Source organism: Dendrobates tinctorius, unplaced genomic scaffold, assembly GCF_039654945.1.
Source record: "Dendrobates tinctorius isolate UK_male_01 unplaced genomic scaffold, ASM3965494v1 ptg000191l, whole genome shotgun sequence".
Lineage (NCBI taxonomy): Eukaryota > Metazoa > Chordata > Amphibia > Anura > Dendrobatidae > Dendrobates > Dendrobates tinctorius.
The window spans coordinates 9301609-9321374 of NW_027361858.1; the positions used below are offsets into that span (position 1 = coordinate 9301609).

Consider the following 19766-nt stretch of genomic DNA (forward strand, 5'->3'; position numbering starts at 1 on the left):
ATTATCATGCCCCCCCATTTCCTTATATGTTTTAGCTTGTGAGCAAGACCCTCACACCTCCTGTAACTGTTGAACTATGTGTTACTTTGTGATGTCTTTATTGTCTGTACATGTCCTTGCTCAATTGTAAAGTGCTGCAAAATATGTTGGCGCTATAGAAATACAGTTATTATTATTAGATTAGGTTAATAGGGAAAAGTGTATGGGGTCGTGTCATAAAGCAAATTACAAAAGTGGTTAGGGTTTAAAGATAGTTAAAAAATAAATTTTAGGTGCTGGACCGATCCTTTAGCGACACACTAACCAAGCTGTGTTTTTTCTAGGCCACCCGTATTGCTGGAATAATTGCTGGAATAACAGTTGCCACACTGCTTGTCATATCACACGCATGAAATGATTTCACTGTTATCCGTAGCCGGACAGTATGGTATATCACAATGTTCCACTAAAGAGGATTCTAGGCGGATTTGCGTTCTCTTGTTTCCTGAGCCTTGCGTTCTTGCATTGACCTAAGTAGATGTTCACCAGCTGGCCATGTCCATCACTCCAGCCAAGTCACAGAATTCCTGAGTATACTTAGATCCGGCAGGGCCTGTCGCACAGTCATTACTTTGCAGTACATGAGCAAACCCGGGCTTAAAATGAAAGAAGCTTGGAATTTCCCTGTGTTTTTCTGAAGACTCCAATTTTTGGGAAATTAATCATGAGAGATTTACCACACATTCCACTTCTTTCTATCTTCACTGTGGCTGCTTTTGGTTTGGCTGAGAGGCTCCCTAAAGGTTTGAGCAACTTCATCTTGTACCTTGGTCACGGCTTTGCATTTTAAGAGGAATGAGGGCTGGAAGCTTTAAATGGTCACTCACGTTACGCGTTATGTAGCACATCTAGTATTACTTTAATAATGTGACTTATGTTTTTCTTATGTACCATAGCTATCTGTATATATGAAATAACATAATGATTCATTGCTCAAGTGCATGTGTGAAAGTAAATGTTTATTAAGATTCCTGTATTATTTTGTGTTATTTCAACACGCTATAACTGTGTTTGTATATGTGTTTGTATATATCTAATATCTGAAAATGTATGTATATACATATGTATCTATGTATCAATATACATATGTATATATATGTATTTATATGTATATTATATATATACACCACATGTATAGATAGATATAAAACTACTGTATATGAACATACAGATATTCTGCATATGTCTATGTCTATATTATTATTTGTTTTTCACTTCTGACCCTAAAAATGTGTGCATTATTTTGTTCTTATTCCATGGTATAGATGCTATACTGGCTACTTAACACTTTCTTCATTATGATTGTCATTACAATAGTGCACAATAATGCAATACATTTACCGGCAGTCCTATGTAAAGCTACAAGAAACAGAACAATATGAGTGGAGTTTTACCAGACTATAAACTCACATCTGCTTCATTACGATTTGGTTGGATGTCTTAAATACTGATAGTAGACGTTTGGTTAAATTTGCTTTTCCATACTAAACTATTTTCATTTCCATATTCCCTTTAAATAGATTTTTTTTTACTATTTAACATAACCTGTATCATAGTTGAAGTAATTTATGGTGGTTTGGTGTAAAATAACCACATTGATAAATCAGAAGCATATCAAAAGAGAAGGGGAATGGGGAATGTGCTTCAGAATGTTTGTTGCAGGGTGAGAGGATCGAACATCATACAGTATATCGTTCAGGGTATTTAGATAATTGACCAGGGCAACAAACTGAATGTCTTCACTGACTATAGGAAAGTCCTGATAAAGCTCTGTTAAAGGCCTTCTTCATACGTGCGTGTAAAGCACATACATGAAAAAAAGGTACTGGTGCTATCAGTATTTTCCATCAGTATGTCCCCAGTGTTTTCCATCAGTGTGTCATCCTTGTTTCCATTTTTACAATCCATGTGTCCTCTACAGTGTGTCATCCGTGTGTCCGTTTTTACCATCCTTGTGTTCTCTGTGTTTTCCATCAGTGTGTCATCCATGTGTCCGTTTTTACCATCCGTGTGTCCTCTGTGTTTTCCATCAGTGTGTCATCCTTGTGTCCGATTTTACCATCCGTGTGTTCTCTGTGTTTTCCATCAGTGTGTCATCCATGTGTCCGTTTTTACCATCCGTGTGTCCTCTGTGTTTTCCATCAGTGTGTCATCCTTGTGTCCGTTTTTACCATCCATGTGTCCTCTACAGTGTGTCATCCTTGTGTCCGATTTTACCAACCGTGTGTTCTCTGTGTTTTCCATCAGTGTGTCATCCATGTGTCCGTTTTTACCATCCGTGTGTCCTCTGTGTTTTCCATCAGTGTGTCATCCTTGTGTCCGTTTTTACCATCCGTGTGTCCTCTGTGTTTTCCATCAGTGTGTCATCCTTATGTCCGATTTTACCAACCGTGTGTTCTCTGTGTTTTCCATCAGTGTGTCATCCATGTGTCCGTTTTTACCGTCCGTGTGTCCTCTGTGCTTTCCATCAGTGTGTCATCCTTGTGTCCGATTTTACCATCCATGTGTTCTCTGTGTTTTCCATCAGTGTGTCATGCATGTGTCCGTTTTTACCATCCGTGTGTTCTCTGTGTTTTCCATCAGTGTGTCATCCATGTGTCCGTTTTTACCATCCGTGTGTCCTCTGTGTTTTCCATCAGTGTGTCATCCTTATGTCCGATTTTACCATCCGTGTGTCCTCTGTGTTTTCCATCAGTGTGTTATCCGGGTGTCCGATTTTACCATCCGTGTGTCCTACGTGTTTTCCATCAGTGTGTCATCCGGATGTCCGTTTTTACCATCCATGTGTCCTCTACAGTGTGTCATCCATGTGTCCGTTTTTACCATCCTTGTGTCCTCTGTGTTTTCCATCACTGTGTCATCCTTGTGTCCGATTTTACCATCTGTGTGTTCTCTGTGTTTTCCATCAGTGTGTCATCCATGTGTCCGTTTTTACCATCCGTGTGTCCTCCGTGTTTTCCATCAGTGTGTCATCCTTGTGTCCGATTTTACCATCCGTGTGTCCTACGTGTTTTCCATCAGTGTGTCATCCATGTGTCCGTTTTTACCATCCGTGTGTCCTCCGTGTTTTCCATCAGTGTGTCATCCGGTTGTCCGTTTTTACAATCAGTGTTTTCCGGTACGGACAAAGAAAGAAAAAAATTACACCGCTTCTCCTATACTTTGCAATGTTAAATGTGTACAGCACATGGATTATACACTGATGCCATCCATGTGCTGTACATGTTTCTCGCGGGCCCATAGACTAATATGGGCCCTTGACATCCGTGCTGCCGGAAATAAACTCACGTATCACATGTTTGCACGGATATATGGTCTGTGTAGAAACACGGACAGGTAAATAGCCCTGTTGGTTATATTGGGTAAGTGTAGTATCCGTGAGAAAAAAAAAACAAACAATACCACACCTGCAGAAACACGGACATGTTACGTAGGCCTTAAACTTAATAATAATAAAAATATATAATTTTTCACTAATGTTACTTGTATGAAGCAACAGTTTTCTGTGACATATGCTTCTAATATATAACAATGAATATCTGATGAAAGATGTCACATGCCGTTACTATTAATGGCACCTCCTTTTTGTGTCATGTATCTGTATATACTTATTTGTCTCCCATCTATAAATGTCTTTCCAATCGATTAATAATCCATAGCAGGCTATAATTAAGGGCCTTTAACAAGCCAGAAACGCGTCCGTTTGTTTTTAAAGTATTTTCTTTTAATAGATTGGAATTAAAGCAACATTTTCTATTACCTACCTTACGGAAGTGCCGCTCCTTCTTCCTCCTCATCGTTAATAACGTAACTTTCATTACAAAATCTTCAATTTTATGCAAATAAATTGATGATAAAAATAAACACAATCAGCACCAAACCTTCTACATACAGTATTTGTTTATGACATCCGTGATTTTTATGGACAGCGCCAAGTTTTCTACGCATGGAATGAATAAGTTGGCGACATTTTGCAACCTCTATCTTTTTCTATTCTTCAAGAATGACCTCTTTTCATGATGCCTGAAAAAAAATCCAAACAATGGTATGTGCATCAGATGTCTTTTTAGACAACGGCGTACTTGCTGAGTTTTTGAAGCAGAAAACACTTTAAGAAAATGTCGGCAGTATTTTTCTTTTGGCTTCTTTTCAGCCATTTTCCACCAGGGTCGCTGTCTATGTAAACTAGTAAGCGATTTTTTGGAAACTGTTTAAAGAATGGCAAGGTCAATTCCTTCAGCCGCTTCACAGCTTTCCAAGTCTGAAGTCATTATAATAAATTGGAAAGGACTGAACAAATTTACAGCAAGACATTTTACTTTTATACTTTTTGACATTTTAGCATTTTCAGGTGGCTTCCAGGTAGATTTCTCAAGAAAAAGACATCATGTGCACATATCCTAAAACGGATTTGCATGTTAATGACCGGGCCAATTTTTGCAATTCTACAACCAACCAGAGAAAGAAGTGTGTATAATGGACGCGATCAACCCCATGGTCATAACCACAATATAATACAAAAATAAATAAACAACTGAATACATTTTATTAACACAAAAAATTCCACACAAAGAGTGACATTGATAAGAATAAAAGCAATTAAAAAAGGCCAGGACAAATTGGCCGTGTATAACACTCCAAAAAAGGTTCTAAAATAAGAACCTAATGCTCCACTCCTCCACGATGCTAAGGCAAAGGGTTTGTATAGGAAGAAATATACAGTACTCTATACAGAAAAGATACAAAAATAATACACAAGACAATAATTCGATAAAGATGTCAAATATAATAATGATGTGTATCATGACAAGGCATTATGACAAGTATAAAATGTCAAATATAATAATAATATGCATCATGACAAGGCATTATGAGCACAATTATCAAATAAAGTGCAGGTCACTAAAAGTGAAAAAATAATTGCTGCAAGTTGAAAGAGATCTGAGAAATATCAATACACTATATGACCCATTGGTCAAGATTTAAAGGGATGAGGGCAGAATGTAAATCCATGTACTTGTGCTCCGATACGGCACAGAAATATAGGTATAGTACAATGACAAATACTTCACTGCTTACATGACATGACTGATCTCTTTTAAATTGTACAATAGCTCAAAAAAAGGACAGTATATTACTCCATACAGTATTATGGCCACCACATTGTGCGCCATACAGAATAATGAGCCCCATATAATTCTCCATACAGAATAATTGGCCACATATAATGTTCCATACAGTATATGATGAACTCCACATAATGCTACAGTATATGATGGTCCCCATGGACGATGCCCCAGTATGTTATGGGACCAAATAATGCTCCACATATAATGGGCTCCATTTCTAATGCTCCAGTGTATAATGGGCCCCAGTAAATGCTGCTCCAGTGTCTGATGTCCCCCATTTGGAATGCTCCAGTATATGATGGGCCTCATGGATGATGCTCAGTGTCTTATGTGCCCTAATAATGCTCCATATATAATGGGCCCCGTTTCTAATGCTCCAGTGTATCATGTGCCCCATAGATGCTGCCCCAGTGTCTGATCTGCCCCATTTGGAATGCTCCAGTATATGATGGGCCTCATGGATGATGCTCCAGTGTCTTATGGGCCCTAATAATGCTCCATATATAATGGGCCCCATTTCTAATGCTCCAGTGTATTATGTGCCCCATGGATGCTGCTCCAGTGTCTGATCTGCCCCATTTAGAATGCTCCAGTATATGATGGGCCTCATGGATGATGCTCCAGTGTCAGATGTCCCCCATTTTGTATGCTCCAGTATATGATTGGCCCCATTTTTAATTAACCCAGGCATGGTATGTGAAAAGAGATCCATGGAGTAATCTGAAGTGTGTGCTGCCGCATCCTTCACTTTTGGTGTGGGTGAAGGACACAAGGAAAGTGGTTGCTCCTGACCAGAAGCCCGCACTTATGACTCAGTGCTTGCATTTTTTTAAACTTCAGAAGAGGAGGCGATAGAGCTGGAGGCTGTTTCAGCAATGTAAGCCAAAAACAGTTCCTGATGCTCCGGCTTTAAAAGCAGTCTACCTACTCCCAGAAAACGGAGCCTTACAGGCCTTCCAGAGCTACACCATGATGCAGGCTCAACACCTCCTGCCTTAGCTGCTATTGTGTTTTTGGCACTACCAGCAGATGCACCACCACCACCATCAGTACCAGGTGGCCCCCCACGCCCACGTTCACATCCTCTTCCACCATACTTCCTCATGTTTTAGAAAATGGACCCAAAATACCAGCAGATATATGGTACTGTATCAGTAGCGTACAGCTCTATACAGTCTAGGTATAACAGTAAATCTCCGTATATATTTCATGAGTCATACACAGACGCTCACAGGCTCAGTATGGATTACCCAATAAAATAAAAAGGTGAAAAAGGGTACAGTATCACCAGATATAAGGTATATATAGTATAGTGTAAACATTCTGAATCTCCGTATACATTTCAGGAGGCAGACACAAACGCTCTCAGGCCCAGTATGGATTACACAAGAATATGAAAAGCTGTAAATGGGTAATGTAACACAAGTGTACAGCTGTAAACAGTGTTGGCCAAATTTGAAATCTCGGTATATATTTCCGGAGTCACCCTCAGATGCTCACTCAGTCTGGGTTTGATAATAAAAAATGTTGTAAAAAAGGTACTGGATAACAAGATAGCAAGTATATATATATATTATAGTGTACAATTGAAATCTCCGTATACATAGTCCCGTAGTCAGTCTCAGCTGCTTACCCAGTATGGATTTGACCGTAATACTAAATGTCGAACAAAGGTACTGTATAACAAGATACAAGCTGTATCGAGTGTAGGGTAAAAATTGGTATCTCCGATTCACCGTATATATAGAAGGCGTAAACCACACACGCTGACTCACAATGGATGATACCATAATACATATTTTGAAAAAAGGTATCAGCACATACCAGGTGTATCCAATCTAGAGGTAATTTTAAATTTCAGTCTATACTTCCGGAGTCAGACACAGACACTCACAGGCTCAGTATGTATTACACCAGAATTTAACAAGTAGAAAAAGGGAAAGGTAGTCGAAGCGTACAACAGTATACAGTGTTGTGGTACCTTTATATATTTCAATCTCAGTGTGCAACACTGGCAGCTGCGAATGGAGTGCTCGTGCTACTGCGCTCTGTGGACGAGCTTTCGCTTCTGGAGGAGGAGGGTCAAATGCCTACAGCCAACTGTTTCCTATACCGTGGGCTAGGCAGCACTGTCCCACCACCGCTGTCCCCTGTGGATCCTGCATCCACCACATTAACCCAGTGCACAGTGATGGACATGTAACAGCCCTGGCCATGCCTACTGGACCATGCATCTGTTTTGAGGTGCACCTTTCCACTCGCTGATTGCTTGAGTGCATGGACAATGCGGTCTTTCACATGCACGAGGAGGGCTGGGATGGCTTTTCGCGAAAAGAAGTGCCGACTGGGTAGGTCATAGCGTGGTACTGCGTAGGACATGAGCTCGCGGAAAGCTTTGCTTTCAACCAACCGGTAGGGCACCATCTCTAACGAGATTAGTTTGGCAATGTGGGCGTTCAAAGCCAGTGTACGTGGATGAGAGGATGAGTACTTTCTTGTCCTACTCAGAGTCTCTGGTAGGGTGAGCTGGACTTGAGAGCTGCATATGGTGGAACTAGCGGTGGACATGGCGGACTGAGAGAGGGTTGGTGATGGTGATGGTGTTGTTGGTGGTGTTGCTGATGGCCTTGATTCAGTCTTTCGTAGCAAAAACATTGTGATTCCATGACTGATTTGCCCTTGCCACGACACCTCAACATTTGCTGCTGGTGGTGTGCTAACCGATGGGCTTACAGTGGGGGAAGCGATGTAGCGTTGCTGACTACCTTCATTCAGAGCAGTTGCACATGTGGTACGTGAGGTTTGGTAGTCCGTCCATGCTTGTAAGTTCATGGTGGTTAAATGTCTAAGCATGCAACTGGTATTCAAATTTCTCAGATTTTTCCCTCGGCTAAAGGTCTTTGCGCACTTCTTACAGATAACTTTTGCCTGATCATTAGGATTTTGTTCAAAAAAGTGCCACACTGCACTCTTCCTACTATGGAAGACATTTTGAGACCTTGCACGCTGTGCTAATTTGACAGTCTGGCCAAGCTGTCCTGCAACTCTTTTGTTTTTTGTAACCTGTTTTTGGACTGCTACCGTCCTGCCAGATAACAGCTGTTGCGATGTCTTTGACTGCTGCGGATCCTCCGCCTCCTCTTCTGAGCTATTGGCAGCGGCACCCTGTTCCCCCAATGGATGCCAATCTGGGTCAACAACTGGGTCATCCATCACCTCCTCTTCAATTTCATGTGCAACTTCCTCTGTGTCACCGTGTAAGGTGGTATAGTATGCGGGAAGGGGCACCTGAGTTTCATCTGGGTCTGCTTCTGCCTCAGTGCACTGGGAGGACAATGTAGTGCTCTGAGTGAATGTACCAGCAGAAAAATCTAGCAGTGGCTGTGCATCAGTGCACTCCATGTCAGATTCATCTTGGACAGTGGAATTCACGATTTAACCTGCCACATCCTTCACTTTTGGTAGGGGTGAAGGACACAAGGAAAGGTGTTGATCCTGACCAGGAGCCTCCACTGACGATTCAGTGCTTTTATTTTTTGAAACTTCAGAAGAGAAGGCGACAGAGCAGGAGGCTGAGTCAGCAATGTAAGCCACAACTTGTTCCTGATGTTCCGGCTTTAAAAGTGGTTTACCTACTCCCAGAAAAGAGAGCCTTCGAGGCCTTGTGGAGCCAGACGATGAAGCAGGCTCAACACCTCCTGCCTTAGGTTCTATTGTGCTCTTGCCACTACCAACAGATGCACCACCACCACCACCATCGGGACCAGCTGGCAACCTCCACCCACTTCCATGGCGTCTTCCACCATACTTCCTCATTTTTGTGAAAATGTACCCAAAATACCACCAGCTATATGGTACTGTAAAACAAGGTGCAAGGTGTATATAGTATTGGTAAGAATTTGAATCTCACCATAGATTTGAGGACGCTGAACTATTGTCTCAGGCCCAGGAGAGATTAGACCTCAATGTAACAGGCTGAAATTGGATGGTGTATGACAAGGAGTAGGGTGTCAATAGGATTGGTGAGAATTTGAATCTCACTATAGATTTCTGGACGCTGAACTATTGTCTCAGGCCCAGGAGAGATTACACCTCAATGTAACAGGCTGAAATTGGATGGTGCATGACAAGGAGTTTTGTGTCTATAGGATTGGTGATATTTTGAATCTCACTATAGATTTGAGGACACTGAACTATTGTCTCAGGCCCAGGAGAGATTAGACCTCAATCTAACAGGCTGAAATTGGATGGTGTATGACAAGGAGTAGGGAGTAGGATTGGTGAGAATTTGAATCTCACTATAGATTTGAGGACGCTGAACTATTTTCTCAGGCCCAGGACAGATTACACCTCAATGTAACAGGCTAAAATTGGATGGTGTATGACAAGGTGAAGGGTGTCTATAGGATTGCTGAGAATTTGAATCTCACTATAGATTGAGGACGCAGAACTATTGTCTCAGGCCCAGGAGAGATTACACCTCAATTTAACAGGCTGAAATTGGATGGTGTATGACAAGGTGGAGGGTGTCTTTAGGATTTTTGAGAATTTGGATCTCACTGGAGATTTCAGGATGCTGACAATGATGCTCTCAGTCCAAGTATGGACACAGGCAGCCTAATAAGCAGGATTGCTGCACACACAAAAGGGTGGAAAAATGAACGCTTGGTGTGCAGAAAAGAGAAAGAAAAGTTTTTTTGCTTTTAAAAAATCAGTTTGCACAGCAGTATGCAAACAGTAATGCAGCTGTCAGGGAGCCTTATAAGGCAGCCTAATAACCAACAGAGCAGATGCACAAAAATAGAGCCTCCCCTGTCACTGCACACAAAGTGTTGTGTTGTAAGTGGAAATCGCTAACAGCAGAATCAGTTTTTTGGTTCTTCTTCCCTGCCTAATGCTCTCCCTTCTTATGAATCAGCAGCTGCAACCTCTCCCTAATGCTATGATCAGCATAAGTAAGATGGCGGTCGGTGTGCACGCCCTTTAATAGCCCCTGTAATGCCACACAAAGCCAGCCAATCAATTGCATGCCCTTCTCAAAGATGGTGGTGACCGATGCCTATGTCATCGCGTTGCCCGCAGTGTGTGTGCTCCATCATTGGCTGAAAAAGGGCGCTGGAAGCATCTTTTGAAACGCGACATTGGTGCTCTTGTCGCCGACCTCGTAGCCGACCTCACGCTATGGTCGGGTTTCGTTTCATGAAACCTGACTTCAGCGAAAGTCGCCGACTTTTGAATATGACCGACCCGTTTCGCTCAACTCTAGTTTCCACTATTTGCCAACTTTGGGGGTCTAATTTCTCCTGTTACCCTTGGAAAAAATAAAAAAATTGGGGCTAAAAAAAATCACTTTTGAGGAAAACAAAAAAACTTTTTTATTTTCACGGCTCTGCGTTATAAACTTCTGTGAAGAACTTGGGGGTTCAAAGTGCACACCACACATCGAGATAAGCTCCTTGGGGGGGTCTAGTTTCCAAAATGGGGTCATTTTTGGAGGGTTTATACTGTTTAGGCACATCAGGTGTTCTGCAAATGCAACATGACGCCCGCAGACCATTCCATCAAAGTCTGCATTCCAAAATGGCGCTCCTTCCCTTCCGAGCTCTCCCATGTGCCCAAACAGTGGTTCCCCGCCACAAATGGGGTATTATCATACTCAGGACAAATGGCACAACAAATTTTAGGGTCTAATTTTTCCAGTTACTCTTTGGAAAATAAAAAAGTGCGGGCTAAAAAATCATTTTTGGGGGTTCAAAGTGCACACCACACATCGAGATAAGCTCCTTAGGGGGGTCTAGTTTCCAAAATGGGGTCACTTGTGGAGGGTTTATACTGTTTAGGCACATCAGGTGTTCTGCAAATGCAACATGACGCCCGCAGACCATTCCATCAAAGTCTGCATTCCAAAATGGCGCTCCTTCCCTTCCGAGCTCTCCCATGCGCCCAAACAGTGGTTCCCCGCCACAAATGGGGTATTATCATACTCAGGACAAATGGCACAACAAATTTTAGGGTCTAATTTTTCCAGTTACTCTTTGGAAAATAAATAAGTGCGGGCTAAAAAATCATTTTTGAGGAAAAAAAATGAATTTTTATTTTCACGGCTCTGCGTTTATAAATTTCTGTGAAGCACTTGGGGGTTCAAAGTGATCACCACATATCTAGATAAGCTCCTTCGGGGGTCTAGTTTCCAAGATAGGGTCACTTGTGGGGGGTTTATACTGTTTAGGCTCATCAAGGGCTTTGCAAACGCAACATGACGCCCGCAGACCATTCCATCAAAGTCTGCATTCCACAATGGCACTCCTTCCCTTCCGAGCTCTCCCATGCGCCCAAACAGTGGTTCCCCCACATATGGGGTATCAGCGTACTCTGGACAAATTGCACAACAACTTTTGTGGCCCAATTTCTCCTGTTACCCTTAGGAAAATAAAAAATAATGGGCTAAAAAAATCATTTTTGAGGAAAAAAAAAATGATTTTTAATTTTCACGGCTCTGCGTCTATAAACTTCTGTGAAGCACTTGGGAGATCAAAGTGCTCACCACATATCTAGATAAGCTCCTTCAGGGGTCTAGTTTCCAAAATGGGGTCACTTGTGGGGGGTTTATACTGTTTAGGCACATCAGTGGCTTTGCAAACGCAACATGACACACGCAGACCATTCCATCAAAATCTGCATTCCAAAATGGTGCTCCTTCCCTTCCGAGCTCTCCCATGCGCCCAAACAGTGGTTCCCCCCACATATGGGGTATCATCGTACTCAGGACAACTTTCACAACAACTTTTGTGGTCCAATTTCTCCTGTTACCCTTGAGAAAATAAAAAATAGCGGGCTAAATTATCATTTTTGAGGAAAAAAAAAGTGATTTTTTCATTTTCACTGCTCTGCGTTATAAACTTCTGTGAAGTACTTGGGGGTTCAAAGTGCTCACCACACATCTAGATAAGTTCCTTAAGGGGTCTATTTTCCAAAATGATGTCACTTGTGGGTTTTTTTCACTGTTTAGGCACACCAGGGGCTCTCCAAAAGCGACATGGTGTCCAATCTCAATTCCAGCCAATTCTGCATTGAAAAAGTCAAACGGTACTCCTTCCCTTCTGAGCTCTGCCGTGCGCCCAAACAGTGGTTTACCCCAACACATGGGGTATCAGCATACTCAGGACACATTGCACAACAACTTTTGGTCTATCATTTCTCCAGTTACCCTTGTAAAAATAAAAATTTGGGGGCGAAAATATCATTTTTGTGGAAAAAAAACGATTTTTTATTTTCACAGCCCCACATTATAAACTTCTGTGAAGCACTTGAAGGTTCAAAGTGCTCACCACACATCTAGAAAAGTTCCTTAATGGGTCTAGTTTCCAAAATGGGGTCACTTGTTGGGGTTTTTCACTGTTTAGGAACATCAGGGGCTCTCTGAACGCAATATGGCATCCGATCTCAATTCCAGCCAATTCTGCATTGAAAAAGTCAAACGACACTCCTTCCCTTTTGAGCTCTGCTGTGCGTTGAAAAAGTGGTTTACCTCCACATATTGGGTATCAGCGTATTCAGGAGAAAACGCACAACAAATTTTTTGGTTCATTTTCTCTTTTAACACTTGTAAAAATAAAAAAAATTTGTTCTGAAGTAAATTTTTTGCAAAAAAAAAAGTAAAATGTTAATTTTTTCCTTCCACATTGCTTTAGTTCCAGAGAAACACGTAAAGGGTTAATAAACTTCTTGAATGTGGTTTTGAGCACCTTGAGGGGTCTAGTTTTTAGAATGGTGTCACTTTTTGGTATTTTCTGTCATGTATACCCCTCAAAATGACTTTAAATATGATGTGGTCCCTAAAAAAAATGGTTTTGTAAATTTTGTTGTGAAAATGAGAAATCACTAGTCAACTTTTAACCCTTATAACTTCCTAACAAAAAAAAATTTTGTTTCCAAAATTGTGCTGATGTAAAGTAGACATGTGGGAAGTGTTATTTATTAAGAAATTTGTGTGATACATCTCTCTGATTTAAGGGCAGAAAAATTTAAAGTTTTAAAATTGAAAAATTTTCAAAATTTTCACCATATTTCCGTTTTTTTCATAAATCATCACAAGACATATCGAAGAAATTTTACCACTATCATAAAGTACACTATGTCACAAAAAGATTCTCAGAATCAGCGGGATCCGTTAAAGCGTTCCAGAGTTATATCCTCATAAACTGACAGTGGTCAGAATTGTAAAAATTGGCCTGGTCATTAAGCTGCAAACTGGCTCTGTCACTAAGGGCTTAAGATTGTCTACAAGCGTGTTATGATACTCCAGCATACCTGTGTCCTTTTCAAGGGGGTGAAGTTAAGCATCTGGCAATATTTACCCTTGTATTGCAGACCTAACAGAGTGGCAACACAGTAATCAGAACTATTTCTAATACTAACAATATGGCCAACAATCATTTTCCAGATATGGCAGCAAGAAGATACTCATGTATTGGCCGCTTTCATGAGGTCAAAGTACATGGTGTGTTGGTGGTGGTGAAACACTGAAGCTTGCTTCCTCATCCTCTCTCGCCAACCATGGACAACAGAGAGGGGATCATTATCCTCTTCATCTCCTGACTGTTGTGTGCCTCTGCCTCCTCATCCTCCTCCATTTGTTCCTTGGCTCCTGCACCTTTACTAACAGTTTGTCTGGTACACTGAGCCCCCCCCTTGTACATTGATCCTCACATGGCACCCACCAGTGCAATGACAGTCCAAAAGTTAGTGATTTTGTCTTCACTTCCTTATCCTCTTCTTCTTCCTCCTCTTCCTCTGCTAGCACCGCCTCCTCCTACAGACAACTCAAAGTATGCTCCAGCATGTAGCTGACCGGAATAGTGATGCTGATGATGGCAACATCATTGCTAACCATCTTAGTAGCCGTTTTGAAACTGTGCAAAAGGGTGCAGAGGTCCTTCATCTATGCCCACTCCACAAGCTTGATTTGTTACACCTTCGTACTGCAATGGGCCAGACTATACAAATTATCATACTTTACCAGAGGTTATCTCTGCTGCCACAGTCGCTGCAACATGTGCACAGTGTAATTCCACAGTGTCGGCTAGAGTTGAGCGAAACGGGTCGAAAAAATTCAAAAGTCGCCGACTTTTGGCAAAGTCGGGTTTCATGAAACGAAACCCGACCCTAGGATGAGGTCGGCCACGAGGTCGGCGACTTACGCGCCAAAGTCGCGTTTCAAAAGTTTGTTTTGAGCTCTTTTTCAGCCAATCAGGATCCACGGACACTGTGGGCAACGTGATGACCTAGGCACGGGTCACCACCATCTTTCAGAAGGGCATGCAAGTGATTGGCTTGCTTTGGTGGGCGTCACAGGGGGTATAAAAGGGCGTGCACGCCGACCGCCATCTTACTTCTGCCGATCTTAGTATAGGGAGAGGTTGCTGCTGATTCTGTAGGGAGAGCGTTAGGCAGGGAAGAAGACAAAAAAACTGCTTCTGCTGCTAGCGATTTGGCCTGCACAACACACAAGTCACTGTGTGTGCAGTGCAAGGGGAGGCTATATTGTGGTGTATCAGTGGTGTTGGTTGTTGGGCTGCCTTTTAAGGCTTCCTGACACGCTGGCATTGCTGTTTACCCACTGCTCCGCAAACTGCTTTTTTAAAAGCAATCCAATCTCCCTTATCCTCTAGTCACTTTTGTCACAGCTGTGCTATCGAGCCTGTCACATAGCGCTCAGATATCAGTGGGCCTCACACAATCCACAAGTGTCCAGTGTCCAAAAGTGTGCGCAGAGATTCAAAATCTCCATTATCCTCTCGTCACTTTGGTCACAGGCAGCTGTGACATCGAGCGTGTCACATAGCGCTCAGATATCAGTGGGCCTCACACAATCCACAAGTGTCCAGTGTCCAAAAGTGTGCGCAGAGATTCAAAATCTCCATTATCCTCTCGTCACTTTGGTCACAGGCAGCTGTGACATCGAGCGTGTCACATAGCGCTCAGATATCAGTGGGCCTCACACAATCCACAAGTGTCCAGTGTCCAAAAGTGTGCGCAGAGATTCAAAATCTCCATTATCCTCTCGGCACTTTGGTCACAGCTGTGCCATCGAGCCTGTCACATAGCGCTCAGATATCAGTGGGCCTCACACAATCCACAAGTGTCCAGTGTCCAAAAGTGTGCGCAGAGATTCAAAATCTCCATTATCCTCTCGTCACTTTGGTCACAGGCAGCTGTGCCATCGAGCGTGTCACATAGCGCTCAGATATCAGTGGGCCTCACACAATCCACAAGTGTCCAGTGTCCAAAAGTGTGCGCAGAGATTCAAAATCTCCATTATCCTCTCATCACTTTGGTCACAGGCAGCTGTGCCATCGAGCGTGTCACATAGCGCTCAGATATCAGTGGGCCTCACACAATCCACAAGTGTCCAGTGTCCAAAAGTGTGCGCAGAGATTCAAAATCTCCATTATCCTCTCGTCACTTTGGTCACAGGCAGCTGTGCCATCGAGCGTGTCAAATAGCGCTCAGATATCAGTGGGCCTCACACAATCCACAAGTGTCCAGTGTCCAAAAGTGTGCGCAGAGATTCAAAATCTCCATTATCCTCTCGTCACTTTGGTCACAGGCAGCTGTGCCATCGAGCCTGTCACATAGCGCTCAGATATCAGTGGGCCTCACACAATCCACAAGTGTCCAGTGTCTAAAAGTGTGCGCAGAGATTCAAAATCTCCATTATCCTCTCGTCACTTTGGTCACAGGCAGCTGTGCCATCGAGCGTGTCACATAGCGCTCAGATATCAGTGGGCCTCACACAATCCACAAGTGTCCAGTGTCCAAAAGTGTGCGCAGAGATTCAAAATCTCCATTATCCTCTCGTCACTTTGGTCACAGGCAGCTGTGCCATCGAGCGTGTCACATAGCGCTCAGATATCAGTGGGCCTCACACAATCCACAAGTGTCCAGTGTCCAAAAGTGTGCGCAGAGATTCAAAATCTCCATTATCCTCTCGTCACTTTGGTCACAGGCAGCTGTGCCATCGAGCGTGTCACATAGCGCTCAGATATCAGTGGGCCTCACACAATCCACAAGTGTCCAGTGTCCAAAAGTGTGCGCAGAGATTCAAAATCTCCATAATCCTCTCGTCACTTTGGTCACAGGCAGCTGTGCCATCGAGCGTGTCACATAGCGCTCAGATATCAGTGGGCCTCACACAATCCACAAGTGTCCAGTGTCCAAAAGTGTGCGCAGAGATTCAAAATCTCCATTATCCTCTCGTCACTTTGGTCACAGGCAGCTGTGCCATCGAGCGTGTCACATAGCGCTCAGATATCAGTGGGCCTCACACAATCCACAAGTGTCCAAAAGTGTGCGCAGAGATTCAAAATCTCCATTATCCTCTCGTCACTTTGGTCACAGGCAGCTGTGCCATCGAGCCTGTCACATAGCGCTCAGATATCAGTGGGCCTCACACAATCCACAAGTGTCCAGTGTCCAAAAGTGTGCGCAGAGATTCAAAATCTCCATTATCCTCTCGTCAAATTGGTCACAGGCAGCTGTGCCATCGAGCCTTTCACATAGCGCTCAGATATCAGTGGGCCTCACACAATCCAAAAGTGTCCACTGTCCACAAGTGTGTGCAGAAATTCTAAATCTCCCCTGTCCTATAGACACCTTGTACCTTGTTTTACATTACTATATAGTTTGTTGGATTTTGTCTACATTTCTACCAAAAATGAGGACGGCTGGTGGAAGAGGCTGTGGAATTGGGCGGGGGTAGGCAGCTGGTAATGATGGTGTTGGTGGTGGATCTGATGGTAGTGGCAAGAGCAAAATAGGACCGAATGCAGGAGGTGCTGACCCTGCATCATCGTCTGGCTACATAAGGCCTCGAACGCTTAGTTTTCTAGGAGTTGGCAAACCGCTTTTAAAGGCAGAGCATCAGGAAAAAGTTTTGTCTTACATTGCTGACTCAGCCTCCAGCTCTATCGCCTCCTCTTATTCAGTTGTAAAAAGTAAAAGCACTGAGTCGTCATTGGAGGCTCATGTTCATGAACCACACCTTTCCTTGTGTCCTTCACCCCAACCAAGATTGAAGGATGACGCAGGCCATACTACTGATTACTCCATTGAGCTGTTTTCACATACCATGCCTGGATTATCAAGTGAAATGGTGAATTACCCAGGCCAAGATGAATCTGACATGGAGTGCACTGATGCACAGCCGCTGATGGATGATTCTGCTGGCACATTCACTCAGAGCACTACATTGTCCTCGCAGTGTACAGAGCTAGATTTTGACCCTGATGAGACTCAGGTGCCCCTTCCCGCACACTATACCACCATACACGGTGACACAGAGAAAGGTGCACATGACATAGAAGAGGAGGTGATGGATGACCCAGTTGTTGACCCAGATTGGCATCCATTGGGGGAAGAGGGTGCTGCTTCCAATAGCTCAGATGAGGAGCATCCACAGCAGACATCGACATCGCAACAGCTGTTATCTGGCAGGCCCGGAGCACTCCAAAGACAGGTTCCAAACATCAAAAGAGTTGCTGGACAGCTTGTCCAGAGGGTCAAAAGATCACAGCCTGCTAGGCCGCAAAATGTCTGCCAAAGTAGGAAGAGTGCAGTGTGGCACTTTTTTGAACAAAATCCTCATGATCAGGCCAAGGTTATCTGTAAGAAGTGCGCAAAGACCTTTAGCCGAGGGAAAAATCTGAAAAATTTGAATACCAGTTGCATGCTTAGACATTTAACCAGCATGCACTTGCAAGCGTGGACACAACACCAAACCTCAAGTGCCACATGTGCAACTGATCACAACGAAGGTAGTCAGCAACGCTACATTGTTTCCCCCACTGTAAGCCCACCGGTTAGCACAGCAGCAAATGTTGAGGTGTCGTTGCAAGACCACAGCAGTCAGGGAATCCCAATGTTATATCAACGAAAGACTGATTCTAGGCCATCAGAAAGAACACCAACTCCATCACCATCATCAACCCTCTCTCAGTTCGCCCTGTCCACCGCTACTTCCACCATATGCAGCTCTCAAGTCCAGCTCACCCTCCCAGACACTATGAGTAGGTCAAGAAAGTACTCAGTCTCTCATCCGCGTACACTGGGTTTGAACGCCCACATTGCCAAACTAATCTCGTTTGAGATGATGCCCTTTCGGTTGGTGGAAAGCACAGCTTTCCGCGAACTCATGGCCTATGCAGTACCACGCTATGACCTACCCAGTCGCCACTTCTTCTCTCGCAAAGCCATCCCAGCCCTCCACCATCATGTGAAAGACCGCATTGTCCATGCACTCAAGCAGTCAGTGAGCGGAAAGGTGCACCTCACAACTGATGCATGGTCCAGTCGGCATGGCCAGGGCCGTTACGTGTCCATCACTGCGCACTGGGTTAATGTGGTGGTTGCAGGGTCCACAGGGGACAGCGGTGGTGGGACAGTGCTGCCTAGCCCACGGCATAGGAAACAGTTGGCTGTAGGCGTTCGACCCTCCTCCTCCTCCTCCTCCTCCAGAAGCGAAAGCTCGTCCACAGAGCGCAGTCGTACGAGCACTCCATCTGCAGCTGCCACTGTTGCACACGATGTGTCCCCCTATCGAGCAGCTAGTGGAAAGCGTCAGCAGGCTGTGTTGCAGATGATGTGTTTGGGCGACAGACACACCGCCGAGGTGCTGGCCGAGTTCTTGAAGCGACAAACTGAGTCATGGCTGGGCAGTGTACATCTTGAGGCAGGCAAGGTAGTTAGTGATAACGGCCGTAATTTTGTGGCAGCCATAGCCCTTTCAAAACTCAGCACATACCTTGCTTGGCTCACACCTTGAACCTGGTGGTGCAGTGCTTCCTCAAAAATTATCCGGAGTTAACAGCCCTGCTCCAGAAGATGCGAAGACTGTGCGCGCACATCCGCCTGTCGCCTGTACATTCCGTTCGTATGCAGAAGCTGCAGCGATTGCTCCACCTTCCCAACCACCGCCTCATTATCGACATTGCAACAAGGTGGAACTCCACCCTGCACATGGTGGAGCGGCTGTGCGAGCAGAGGCAGGCCATAATGCATTTGTGGGAGGATACACGGCCAGGCACTTTGAGAGCAGACATGGAGTTGACAGGCGTGCAGTGGTCGAAGCAGAAAGACCTTTGTAAAGTCCTTCAGTGTTTTGAGGAATGCACACGGCTGGTAAGCGCAGACGACGCCATCCTAAGCATGACCATCCCACTTATGCGTCTGCTCATGCAAACTTTGATGCACCTTAAGGAGCAGGCATCTGCAGCCAATGTTGATGAGGAGGAAGAGGAGGAGGGAATCCTTGATGACATTCAGCCATTGTCTGCTCAGGGACCTCTCCTGGACGAGGTGGAGGAAGAAGAGGAGGAGGAGGAGGATGATGGGGATGATTACTTAGGGGAGGAAGATGCATCTCGTGGGGCAAGTGAAAATGTTGGCGTGGCAAGGTCTGGTACAGGGTTTGTGCGTGACTGGAGGGATATGGATTTGCCAGAAAGTGCTCCTCCACCCAGCACTCGCAGTGCATCATTGACACCGGGAACATTGGCCCACATGTCAGATTATGCCTTGCGGATCCTAAAAAGGGACCCC

The 19766-nt window shown here is 44.1% G+C and overlaps 1 protein-coding gene across 1 annotated transcript in view; it reads left to right on the forward strand.

Annotated features, from left to right (window-relative positions):
- Positions 1–525: 525 nt before the first annotated feature.
- MUSK (muscle associated receptor tyrosine kinase) overlaps positions 526–19766 on the forward strand; it is a 384027-nt gene continuing 364786 nt past the window's right edge. Inside the window, exon 1 of the mRNA XM_073552439.1 lies at positions 526–782. Within this exon, the coding sequence (XP_073408540.1) occupies positions 704–782 (79 nt within the window). The 5' untranslated portion in view covers positions 526–703. The remainder of the gene's footprint in view (positions 783–19766) is intronic.